Source organism: Priapulus caudatus, unplaced genomic scaffold (assembly GCF_000485595.1).
Source record: "Priapulus caudatus unplaced genomic scaffold, Priapulus_caudatus-5.0.1 Scaffold327, whole genome shotgun sequence".
In the NCBI taxonomy this organism is placed as follows: Eukaryota; Metazoa; Priapulida; class Priapulimorpha; order Priapulimorphida; family Priapulidae; genus Priapulus; species Priapulus caudatus.
In genome coordinates, this window is record NW_014577388.1 from 169,235 (window position 1) to 183,418 (window position 14,184).

Below are 14,184 nucleotides of genomic sequence, written 5' to 3' on the forward strand. Positions count from 1 at the left end.
GATTTTTTTAGTTTGCTCCTACCCACCGATAGCTTATGTAAAGCACGTAAACATTGCGGCGTTCGCAAGCACTTTCACACCGATGAGGAACCTACGATAGTGTGTGTGCCTCGCACACAGGGCTCGTGGGTGGACCGTGGCAGCCACCTGCCACGGAAAGATTTGCGAAGGAGTGTAACTAGTGTGGTTAGTGTTATGTCACCTAACGAACACGACTACATGAGCACCATGTTATTCAGTGATTGCAAACCTATGGGAAATGTCCCGCGTAGCACGACCGCCCGCACGCACGCCCGCACGCACGCACGCACGCACGCACGCACGCACGCACGCACGCACGGACGGACGGACGGACGGACGCACGCACGCACGCAATTAGCGCTGTGTACCCTGGGTGTATCTAGCTGGCCGCTACCACGACCACAGCATCGACAGACCAGACCATCGACGTAACCCATCGACATTCCGCGGTTATAATAGCACGTTTGAATTTATATATGTATATATATATATATACAAGTAGCGTTTGCTTGAAGAATCGCCAACATCTGACAATTTCCGATCCGGGTCGCCCCGGCAGTCAATCATTGAGAGATCTACGGAACTACGAAGCAAAATAAACACGCATAACTTAACATCTGAATTCTCAGCTCTACCACACAGGCGACTGCCGTGTCTAGTCGGTGACCCGGAACAAGGGGAGGTAGGGTATATTGCCTTTTGGTTCTCATCCCTGTAGTCTCGCCCCCCTCGGATACGTCCTGCGAGAACTAATTAGCACGCTCGCTGGATGCTGCATGAGCTGCTCGTCATTGGTGCTCTCCCGCATCCTCGGGATAGCAGGGGGCCAAGCCGATGGCTTCCACTGATGGAGGCTGCAACCACCTTGCGTGCGGCTCTCTCTATTTCTCTCCCTCTCTCTCTCTCTCTCTATCTCCGAGGAGCAGCGACGAAGCAAGGCTTACGCCAGGACTACGTACACATCGTAAACAGACAATGTCCCTGTATGTGGAAGGTGGGGCCCACCCACCGGTCCTTTCATATATATATAGATAGATAGATGTACATGAGTGTGTATAGTAGTGCCTCTCCTACACGTACTAAACACCAGTGCAGCTTCATTTTTCCGTTTTTCCCATCAGGGTACCCTGTTCAGCTGGTCACGCAGACACAAGTGCATGTTACGCTTCTCACAATTATATGCGAACGCTCCCCCTTGCACACCCGAAGCCAGTTTGCATAAAATTCATATATATATCTATATATATATAATAATAATATTCAATATAACGAGTAACAAAAGCAGTTTAAAATGACGTGACAGCAGGCCTCACTGTGCGCGCGCGTGCGTGTTGCTACCATACACGTATAAACACGATCAGTGAAGCACTACATATTTCCACAATGTAACATACTCACTATATATATATGTATGGCACGCTACTAGCGACCCCTGGTGCCCAGACAACCGTTGATGCACGTGCGCAGCTCTAGCACACAGAAAACCGACTGTCGGTGTTAAAAAGTTAACAAAAAAAGAACATCATTTGTCATGCCACGGTCCGTCTATCGTCCGTGGATCACGCCATAAGGAGGCGCCGCTCGGCGTGAATCTCATAGGGGCTTGTGCGTCATCGCTGGTGTCCCGCTGACTCTGTCCAGCTTCCCGCGCCGCAGCGCACCTCTCCTGCCGATGCTCCGTGTTGCCACGGTTACGACGCACGACGCGTCCGCGCACGGGACAGCCCGAGATGGCCACTGTTTGTCGCCGACGTGCGAACAAGCGAACGCCGGCGCGTGCGGCGCACCTATCGGAGGCTGATGGCGGCGACTTCTGTAGCTCCTCCACAGAGGAAGGATCCGCACAGTAGCAGGCGCCACCGCGAATGCTGCAGGAGTGACCAGACGCTGAATATCGTCCGCCAGTGCAAGCCGGACTGCCGATCGCGTCACGGCGCCTTTCTTCGCACGCAAGCAAACTACGTGTGTATGTCCATGACGTGTCCTAAACTGTCGTGGATCGTCGGGCTCTGCGCGGACGCCATCGCCGCCATGCCGTGGTGCGACATGTGACTAGCCACGTGGCCGGAGTGCGCCATCATCATGTGGTGTGGGTGGCCCGGGATCAGCATGGCCTGCGAGTGTACGGGGCTGCGTAGGTGCGATGCGTGGCTGCCGTAGCCGCCCATGCCGTCATGGTGGCCCGCTCCCGGATACATCCCTGCAACACAAACGCAGAAGCCCGTCGTTAGGGGGAAAGTCGTCAATAATTGATTCAAACTCGAAGCTGTTCAAACGCAAGTGTTGAATTTTTAGCGTTGTCGAGTTGGCTCGATTAGCCATTTTAAGTGGATCGCCATGGGTCTCCAGTGAAGGTCTGGGTGACACCTTTTTCGAAAAACAGTGGCCGAAGCGATGGGCTTCCAGAATTTTGGCCTTCAAGCTATCCCCCTGACCATAATTTGAGTCACAACCAAAATTTTGAAGAACACTCACTAACAACACAAACCCTATACAACCCAACCCCCTTTTCCAATCATTATGCCGGTTGATGAAAACATATCAGAAAGGGTCTAGGAATGAAATGTTTTGATGTATCCTGTAAGCATCTACATATATGTTGCGATAAATAAACTGAAAATAAAATGTTTCCAGAGTAATTCGTCAGTAACTTAATTGATTAGTGCATCTTATAAGTCTCCACAGGTGGTCTAGGAATAAATCTGCCGTAGGCTGTATGCAGCGTCATATACCCCACATTTAACCAGTCAATGTAAAACTTGGCAGATTTATGCGGTTCACGATAGCGGAATGTCAAATCAATGACTTCAAATACCGAGGCGTCGGCGTAAACCTCGAAATCAGACGACTCGCATGATCGGTTTCAGACAAAGTGCACTGCGCTAAAATAATCATGAGCGCGTCGTAAAGCGATACAGGCGTTATTAGTACAGCGTTCACTGACAGGCAGGTTACCGCGGTGCAATTCGCGCCGTATTTGCTTATGCCGACGACCGGCGGAAATGGAAAGGCGGCCGGTACTGTTCACTTGACAGCTGTAATCGGAATAATGGCAGCGGCGGAGGTGCGTCTGGACAGCTGCGGATGCCTGTGACGTTTATGATATTTACGCTTGGCGTTGCCGCAGCGTACGCACTGATTGCGAGGGAGGTACCAAAGAGTTACCTGTCGAATTGCGTGTCGATACCAATGTTAGGGTGTCAGTAGATGGACGCTCATAGATAGTATATTCTACCTGTTATGACTGCTATTAGAAGGAAATTAATGATGCGCAATTTATCAAGACGCCGCAATTGCATCCCTGTTTGTCAGCCCTCGTCTGGGCTCCCGCATACTAATGTCCGAATTTATAATCACGACGTTTTGCCCATTGAAAGCGGCGAGTGCAGACGTACGCACCATGTCTGAGGTGCATCTGGTGTTGGCCGTCCATCATGCCTGGGTAGCCTCCGGTCATGTCTGGTCCCTCGGGACTATACACTCCTGCTGGACCTGCGCACAAGTAACAACACTGATTAGCCGAGTCAGTCTCGAAAAAATTTCCCGTGAAAAAATGTCTTCGGTTATAAGGAAGGGAGAGAGATTTCAATAAAGACTGAAACGTCAGTGTGGTTAGATGTCTGTAAAGATAGTGGTGTCTATAAGCATTTATACCGAAATCCAAAATAACTCATGGTCGAGATAAACTAGCAGCACCCCAATGTGAAGGTCAGCAAAAGTTAATGTCCATCACCTAGAATATAGATACAACATGAACGCTAACAGAAATCAAGAGTATATATAAGATTAGGGTGCGAAATTAACGCGAGTCCGGAGTCAAATACTCCCTGATTTGACATATGCAGGAGTCCGTGTGACTCCCTGAAAATTCTGCTATACTAACTAGTTCGTTCCAGAGCACGGCCTCGCGGAATTACCGTATTTTTTTTTAGCTAATTTTGAACTTCAGACTGCGGACTCCCTCTTTTTGAGGGCAGGGAGTCCGTTGGACTCCCCTGTTCAAAAGTTAATTTCTACCCCTGTAAGATACATGCACGCTCATTGTGAGACATTTACACTATAAACCGCATGCATATTATAAGGCTCATGTGCATCAAAACACAATATACATGCATATTACTAAACACATGTATATGATAAGGTACATTCACATTATATGGCGAATATGTACACTGTGAAACACGTGTATATTACAAGACACATAACACATATTTAAACATACACTAAGAGGTGAATGTACATTTTAACCTACATGTAAATTATGAAACATATACATAAAAGGTTAATGTGTAAACGTGCTACGTGTGAAATATGAAACACATACATTATTAGGTGGATGTGCATTATAGGACACACATGAAACAAGCAATTGCAAAGGCGATTGCACAGATAAGCTTACTATAGACGTGGACGCAGGCTTAAAATTATAGGTAAACAAATATTATTAACGTGATGAACACTGCATCATTTTGTTTTCAAATTAGCATTAGTCGGTTTAGCCGTGGCATCTAACTTCAAATCTTTCCAATAGAGAGCGCCATGCGATTGACTTTCTCGTCCTTTGGTTGGGTTAGTGAATGAAGTTTAGATGAAATGCTTTTGACAGAGAAGATCAACAGATATTGGGATACCAACACGCCTCAACGCATCCGAATTGCAGAGTGGGAACTTTTTTTGTGGCGTTTGAGAATATGTACGATGAATTTTAATGTGCAATCTCATGGAAGAATTTCGCACTCTGTCTGCGTGTGATCGAAATGTCAAGATTCCTACGTGCTGATAACATCTGTACTGAGGCCGAACTGTGAACATTCTGCTTGGTAGTTTGTAGCGACAATAACAGCAAATTTTACCAACGTACGTATCTAGCTACCCTTCCTATCGCTCCCCGTATTTTCCTCTCAGAATAAGTTCATTGTCATACAGCCCTTCCTCATATGGCTATAGTGTAAAATGCTAACTCTCAGCATGACACTAAGCAATACCTGCGCACCAGTCATCAATCGCTGCTTCCGTAAGAAACCCTCACTGGTCCATCGCCAGGAGGAGAAGGAAGGAAGCTGCGACTCGCACAGAGCTCATTAAGGAAGTCGTGCGAGGTGCTAATTAGGAAATGGACCATCGAAATTGACGCGTTTCTCACTGCGGATGGAACTGCTGCAGGAAGCACTGATCCCCGACAGGTCCGTAGTGCAAATGGAAAGTGCGTCCCTATCTGACTTCATTACAATTTATAATTTCCTCCCAGGTGATTTGGAACAGGAAGAGGAGGGTTCGACTCATTATGGCAATTAAACTGCAATCAGCCAAGGTAGAAATCTGGCGGGCGTGGCATACACGACAGAGTGGTACTGCTAGTAGATTCCACGGTGAAATATTTACATTAGGCTTCCAGAAGGGAATGGGAATTTCAGAAAGAGAATGAGGCCTCCAGAAAAAGTACTTTACTGCAATGAAATTGAAGTACGTATTGAATGAAATTGAATACACGTTTGCGAACAAAATCACGAGATGCCCCCCCCCCGCAGACACGTATACTGGCAAAGTTTCATTTACTTCCGATTTTCTCCATTCAATAATTCCTTATCCGTTATCGACACTTGAAACTGCTCATTTACTCTTCCGACCCTGCCTCCCGCTCTGAAGGCAGCGTATCAGACGTGTGCATCTGTTCACTGTCCATCCATACATCCATCCTCTCCGTTCGCCGTAGGCAACAAAACTCCTCATCCTCTAGCGCGAGGTAGGCGAACGTTCTACAGCCGGCAGCGCGCATCGTCACATAAACAAAGGACGCGCCATCTTGTCGGCTTTGCGTGATTTGCATCTCTCATCGCGCGCGCGGACGCGTCGCAAGTCCACGGATTCAACGAAATATGCTGACATTGAGATGTTCGGAGGTAATCCAGCTCGCTGCGACAAACTCTCAACTGTTGTACGCTGTAATTACCATGCGGGAATGCAGGAGAAAGAGAAAGAGAAAGAGAGAGAGAGAGAGAGAGAGAGAGAGAGAGAGAGAGAGAGAGAGAGAGAGAGAGAGAGAGAGAGAGACTCTCTAGACGTAAATCGGAAACAAACAACGATCAAACGACCTGCTTGACTTAAAGGAAACAACACGAATTAAACGACCTCTCTAGGACGTAATGGAACAAGGCAATGATTCAAGACAGCCTCTCTGAGACGTGAGATGGGAGACAACAACGATTCAAACAACCTGCCTTGATGTAGCAAGAACACACAACGAATCAAACACCTCTCTAGACGTATAGGAACAACAACGATTCAAACACCTCTCTAGACGTATAGGAACAACAACGATTCAAACACCTGCCTTTGATGTATTAGGAACAAACAACGAATCAACACTCTCTAGACGTATAGGAACAACAACGATTTGCGAATACACATGCCTTGATGTATAGGAAAACAACGAATCAAAAACACTCTCGCTAGGACGTATACGGAACAACAAGCGATTCAAACACGACTGCCTTTGATGTAGCAGGAACACCGAAGGCCGCGATGCGAACCGCCATGATCAGCACAGTGTCCCTAAATCAATTAATATTAACTCGGCAAAAGTTAATGTTCATTACTATTGTAAATTTTATTGGACAGTAGATAACATCCAGCAGCTATATCGCTAGTTAGAGTGAGAGTGAGATAGGGAGGGCGTAGGGAGAGTGTTGTGTGTGTGGTGAAGAGAAAGAGGGGGGGCAAAGAGCTAGAGCACGAACGAATGACGTAACAAGCTTCCGAAATTGAATGGTAGCGACTGACAGATTCAATTCGTTTGCAATAAAAGATCCGATTACTATGTCCCCGGGAGAAGACACTGCTCCGTAAGCCACCGAAATAGGCGACATCTCCGTGAACGCTTCCTTTAAAATTGACTGAAATTAGATCGGCTTTTCGATCAAAATAGAGACTGCAACACCAACGAACCGTACGCTTTGCATGGCACTGGACACCCGAACCACACAGTGTGCCACCCCCAGCAATGACTGCACAACCGCGGCTTTCCACTTCAAGAGATTGCTTTCGAATTAAGTGTGAAATATCCCGCAAGTATGAATCATTGTGGAATGACTGTATAGAACAGCTAACGGCGGAAAGTTTAAACGCATTGAGAAGTGCGAAATAAGATAGCGGCGATAGATAAAGAGGGATACGCGAAGGGAGGAAGCGGAGAGCTAGAGAGTATGAAGAGAGAGCGCGCACGCTCGAGAGAGCGTGCCGTGCCCCCTGGTTGTGCTGCGGAGAAACGAGGCTGACAGCCGCGGGCGCTGCCGAGGTGTGATCCATCACGGCGCGGCGCGGGCGACAGCCGCCACTGTTGCTGTCACGCCGACGACCAGCCGGCAAAGCTGCCGGGCAAAATGGCCGTCATCAGCGGCTCGTTTCGTCTGCCGATCAGCCATCCATCAGCGGTCGTGCACAACCCCGCGTGGGGAAGGGGGTCCGTGAGGGCGGCTGCGCCCCCGAGTTGGGGACCCGCGGATCGGGGCTGCCGTCGGGCGGCCCGCCCATGAGGCGACCCACGGAAGCTCTCTCCCCTGTGATGGGGGGGGGGGTCGGGGCGGGCGGAACTCATGGTCCGTTTCGCGGGCCCGCCTGCTCGCTGCCGCCGCCGCCGCCGCCACGGTGACCATCAATCACGCTGACAGTTGCCATGACAACGCACGCTTAACATGCCGATTTCGCATTTTCGCTGGGTGCGGCGCGCGCATTGGCCCAGCTTTGTGATGCGCGGCGGCTACGGCGTAATGGCCGTACGCGCGGCGAACGGCGGCGGCGACACTGGCGATGGCACTGGTGAGGCCTGCGTGATTCTCTCCTGGCGCCCTCTTGCGGGCGAGGTGGAGTGAAGTATCCACATGATGCGTTAGATTCATGATGCTGTAAGCGACGAGTGACATTGCGTGGAGCTTTTATGAGCCGATAAAGTCTATTCTAAGCGACCAACCGCGCTCCTGAGGCGAGAATTCATGAACTCTTTCACACACTCTCTCTGCCTTTCGCTATCTAGCTCCCTATCTCTCCATCCACCCATCCATCCATCCATCCATCCATCCATCCATCCATCCATCCATCCAATCATTTATCCATCCATCCATCCACCTATCCAACCACCCATCTATCCATTCGTCCGTCCGTCCATCCATCCATCCATCCAATCATTCATCCATCCATCCATCAATCCATCCATCCATCCATCCATCCATCCATCCATCCATCCATCCATCCATCCATCCATCCATCCATCCATCCATCCATCCATCCATCCATCCATCCATCCACCTACCTATCGTTTTCTCTCCTCCTCCCTTTCGCTTTCTTTCTTTTTATTATAAACATACCCACCACCGCGTATTGGAGGACTCGATTCTTGCCCTCGTAGATCTCACGATAAATGTTTTTTGCCACATTTGAGTATGCAGCAGCTCAGTGTGATAGGAGAATCTGGGCCCTGCTGGTGAGGCATGCCTGTGCATAATTCATGAACGGATTCAACTGAAGTATATGAACCAAAGCAGACTGTTGTAAGGAACACCTAGACCCCCGCCCCACCCCAGTTCGCCATAGATGGACAGGAACACACACGCATCACCCGCGGTCACATGTACGAGATCAACACCACAGACATACCATGGCACCACCGCGGCGGCGGCCATCAGGTGCGATTTCGCACGCACGCGTGGGCATGTGCGCATGCACACTCGCACGTACACACACACACACACACACACACACACACACACACACCATATAGCAGTCCAAACACAGAGTCCTAGCAGATATAGCTAGTGAGCGTGCCTATTGCGCGTGACCTTCCATATAATATAAGCACTGCATTTACAGGCCCGAATTAAAGGAGCAACTAAAGTCTAAATGCCTCCACACCTGCCTAGATGTAAAGGGTCAACAATGATTCAAACATATCCGTTGATGTAAAGGAACAACAACGAATCAAACACCTCTCTAGACGTAAATCGGAAACAAACAACGATCAAACGACCTGCTTGACTTAAAGGAAACAACACGAATTAAACGACCTCTCTAGGACGTAATGGAACAAGGCAATGATTCAAGACAGCCTCTCTGAGACGTGAGATGGGAGACAACAACGATTCAAACACCTGCCTTGATGTATAGGAACAACAACGAATCAAACACCTCTCTAGACGTATAGGAACAACAACGATTCAAACACCTGCCTTGATGTACAGGAACACCTAAGGCCGCGATGCCGAACCGCCATGATCAGCACAGTGTCTAAATCAATTATAATTAACTCGCAAAAGTTTAATGTTCATTAATATTTGAAATTTTAATTGGACATAGTACATGCCAGCAGCTATATCGCTAGTTAGAGGGAGAGTGAGATAGGGAGGGCGGTAGGGAGAGTGTTGTGTGTGTGTGAACGAGAGAGAGGGGGGGCGAAGAGCTCAGAGCACGAACAATGACGTAACAAGCTTCCGAAATGAATGGTAGCGACTGACAGATTCATTCGTTGCAATATAAAATCCGATTACTGTCCCCGGGAGAAACACTGCCTCCGTAAGCCACCATATCGCGACATCTCCGTTGAACCTTCCTTTAAAATTGACTAATTAATCGCTTTCGGACAAAAGATAGAGACTGCACACACGAAGACACCACGCTTGCATGGCACTGGACACCGAACCACAGTGTTGCCACCCCCAGCATGACTGCACAACCGCGGCTTCCACTCATAGAGATTGCTTTCGAATTAATGTGAAATATCCCCGCAAGGTTAATATTGTGTGAATGACTGTAAGACAGCTAACCGGAAAGTTTATAACGCATTGAGAGTGCGAAATAGATAGCGCGATAGATAAAGGGATACCAAGGGAGGAAGCGAGAGCTAGAGAGAGTATGAGAGAGAGAGAGAGAGAGAGAGAGAAAGAGAGAGAGAGAGAGAAAGAGAGAGAGAGAGAAAAGGAGAAAGACCGGAAGAGAACACGAGAGATCGATTGCGAAAGAGGGGGGAAATAGGATCGAATTTAGATGAGAGATAAATAGAGCCAAAAAGACAAAAGGGACAGCGCGAGAGAGATAAGCAGGCAGTGCGCGCGCGTAGGCAGAGTGAAGAGATGAGAAAATATATACTAGCATTTTTGTAAACAGCGTCCTCCACAGACCAGATAGAAAAATACAGAGAGCCTAACACAGGAGGGTAACGATATGTATTGCCAGCAAGTAGTTACGAAGGCGGCGGTCATTTTTGAGACTCGGGATTGGATCATTTTAATAATCTAGGAACTGGAAAATACCAGATAAATTGTGTCGTGAATCGGGAATAGAATTCGACCGGGATGCTGGAAAACAGACATTTTAATTAAACTGGAATTGACATTTTTTTTATTAAATTGGAAATTTGGGAATGCCTCCCTCTACGCACCTACCCTCGCTGGGCGGTGGACACAAATCGCCCCCAACCCTCTCCCGCCGAACCAAAGAACCACCGCAAAGCCTGCTTTGCCGAACCACCCCCAAGCCTCCTCTGCCCAACCACCCCAAGCCTCCTCTACCACACCACCCCCAAGCCTCCTCTACCGAACCACCCCAAGCCTCCTCTGCCCAACCACCCCAAGCCTCCTCTGCCGAACCACCCCCAAGTCTCCTCTGCCAAGCCTCCTCTGCCGAACCACCCCCAAGCCTCCTCTGCCAAGCCTCCTCTGCCGAACCACCCCCAAGCATCCTCACAGTTTGCTGCGTCTCCTGAAGGCGTCGACGTGCGTCGGCAATGACCCGTATTAGTGGCAGCTCGGCGTCGCAGCCTGTGATTAGGCTGTCAGTGGTCGGCGAGCGCGACATGACGCGCCCTGATGGCTACACGGCCGCCCGTCTGTTTACACATCGCTGCGTCTCCCAGCCGCCGCCGCCGCCGACGTCGCCCCGCTGCACTGTCGCTGCTCGTTCACTCCGGTGCTCCGTCGCTCACTCGCTTCATCATTCACTCGCTCCAGCGCTCATTTGCTTCACCATTCACTTGATTCATCGGTCATTCGTTTCAGCGATCACTCGCTCCATCCCTCACTTGCTCCATCGCTCGCTCGCTTCATCACTCGCTCACTCTATCGGTCGCTCATTTCACTGTTCGCTAACTCTGTTGCTCGCCCACTCCGTAGCCCATTCGCTCCATCGCTCACTCACGCCCTCGCTCCATCACTCACTCACACACTCACTCGCTCCGTCGTTCACTAACCCTGCCACTCACTCATGCTGCTGCTTACTCGCTCACTCGATCTGTTTCGAAAAGATGTAACTAATACACTCCCAGCAGAATGGCCAATACTCAACTTCCATCGTTCTTGCTACGCTTTTTTCTGCGGCAGAAGTTAGCGATGCGAAACCACGCATAGAAAATTATTACGCAGCGCCACCTACCATTGTCGCGCATGGCGGCGCCACCTTCCAGCCGGTTCTCATTCTGTCCACGAATCTTTTTTTTATGGTCACTTTGTGAACGTCAGTGAGTTGAGCAATTAACCAGTCAGTTGCATCTCCGGAATTGTCAGGCAAAATATGTCACCCCGATTCTCTCCCACGGTCCAACACGTGTCACGCGGGCCTTGTCACAATCACTATCAAGTGGGGCCACAAGCAGTGCCGTCAACACGCCATACCACCAGAACACCATTGTCGTCATCATTATCAACAGCAAGCTACCATTCCTACCGCTAAAGCGTTGTTCTTACAACCAACACACCATTCTCACCATCAAGACACTATTATCAAAACACAACAACGTTCCTAACACCAACACACTATCCCTACCATTAAAACGTTATTCCTACCACCAATACACCATTCTTACTATCAAGACACCAATCATACCACCAGGACATGTTTCTTAAACACCACCAAAACACCACGTATCACGACCAACGCCCTATCTCCACAAATAAGTCACAAGGCCACCATTACATCTAAAATCAACATCTGACTCACAATAAACGCATAAACATCGTCGTCTATACAATACATCACTCCATCCATACATATTATGCCTATACGATAATAAAATTACAACGTACCTATAAGCATGACCCCTGTCCCACCACTAAAACGCGATATCAGCTAACACGTTATCGTTTACAACACGACATCATGACACGCTCGACACACCGTTCTCACAAGGACAACCTTCACGACAAAACACCTAACCTTAGCACGAAGACACCTATCAGACAATAAAAATCTTGTGTACGCCATTAAGACATCGGTTACCTCAAGACACCTGACCAACCACGAAGATACCCGTCAAACAATAAAAAAACGTATGCCCGCCATAGCGACACACGATTCACACCAACACGCCATTCCCACTGCAAACACTCTCCGTTCACGCCACGATGCTGCCTGCATACACGCCCGCACAAGACGCACATACCGCTATAAAAAACCATATGCGTACCTGACACTAACACACCCTACTACCGCACGCACACACCATGATCGCGCGTTCAGATACCGCCCCCCCCCCACACACCACCGTGATTGACGCTAGGTCCGTCTCACCTCTCCTGGTTATGGTGGTTTATATGCTGGTGCTAAGCGCTACCGACGCACTGCTAACCGCCATCATTCGGTCGTCCGCAACCCACTCGGCACGTCGTAGCGTTTTATGGCGGCCATAAACTATCTCTCTCTCTCTCGCGCGCGCGCGTTTTCGAGCTACTCGTTTATGGCGTTTCGTTTACACGATGTTGATGTCATCGGGCGTTTCAGGAGACGCACACACGCACACGTGCACGCAGGTACTCACGAAGACAAGCTCGCACGCACGCACACGCGCACGCAGGTACTCGCGAAGACAAGCACGCACACACGCACGCACGCACACGCGCACGCAGGTACTCGCGAAGGCAAGCACGCACGCGAAAAGAAGCGTAAAGCGCAATTGTATAAACGTTCGTCACGTCAGAGGCGGCATGGCGCCGGGTGGGGCGGTAAATCAGCTCTGTTTTACTGCGCAGTATCGATGTAGTAATTGTGTTACAACCGCTAAACAACTGCATTATAACAGTACAATAAGTGTTGAGCGCGCGTAGGGAGGTAAATTAGAGCCAAAGTAAATTCGCTATTATAATTAGGAAAGGCTTAGCATGCAATCGTGGACAGCAAGTCAGTAACTGCACATCTCGTCGTTTTAAAAATATATCGAAAATCATATATTAATAATAATAATAATAATAATAATAATAATAATACGTATTATTATTATTATTACAATATTCTCTAGATTATAAGATAATCCCTCACAATTATTAATAATAATAATAATAAATTATTAGAATTATCTACTCAAAAAAAATTACGAGCTCATATGACAGGTGTTGTTGATGATGATAATGATATTATTATTATTATTTGTATTATTACTAATACATTTTATTATTAAAACATTATCCTATCATTTATCACAACATAATACGCTCTATGACTACACAAAAAAACACAGAGTCGCATAAAGAAACTAATGAAAACCCCCCATTAAAATATTATGACTCCCAGCGCTAGCTATATCGCGTTATCTTCAACAACAGGTTCGTAAATGGTGGCCGCGTCAGCGAAAACAATGGCCGTCACGCTCGGCTAGTAGCAAGCCAGGGACGCACGGCAGCCCGACCAGGCACCGGGCGGCCAGCGCGCGAGCACGAGTCACCCGGCATTAGCGTGGCTCCTAAATATTTTATGCTCATTTTAAAGTGATTCGCTGGGAAATCGTGGAGCTGTTTGCGATCCCTGCTCCGCCCCGGCAATGGCGTCAGGTAGCCAACGTGGGCATTACGATATTACATCACAGATGGACGACACGCAGTAAAATGTGATTATGCCAGCAGCTCAGAATGGCCCGAGGGCGGGCGCGTTTGAATTTAAAATCATGATTAGCATTCCGAACAGCGAGACAGAGCGAGGGTATGAGAGGAAGAGAATGTGGGAGAAGGAGAGAGAAAGAGAGAGTGGGGATGGAGAGAGAGGGAAATAGGAGAGCGGGGAATCGAGGAAAGGATGACAAGAGAGAATGGAGAAGGGGGAGGAGAAGAGGAGAGAGGAATGAGAGAGAAAGAGAGCGAGCGAGAGAGAGAGATAGAGAGAGAGAGAGAGAGAGAGAGAGAGAGAGAGAGAGAG

General features: G+C 48.6%; 1 protein-coding gene across 1 annotated transcript in view; it reads right to left on the bottom strand.

The window, feature by feature from the left end:
- Positions 1-355: 355 nt before the first annotated feature.
- Positions 356-14,184, bottom strand: part of LOC106809092 (homeobox protein Meis2-like) — a 55,580-nt gene continuing 41,751 nt past the window's right edge. Inside the window, exons 4-5 of the mRNA XM_014812051.1 lie at positions 3,421-3,513; positions 356-2,221 (exon numbers count right to left, since the gene is read on the bottom strand). Coding sequence (XP_014667537.1) covers positions 1,980-2,221; positions 3,421-3,513 — 335 coding nt within the window. The 3' untranslated portion in view covers positions 356-1,979. The remainder of the gene's footprint in view (positions 2,222-3,420; positions 3,514-14,184) is intronic.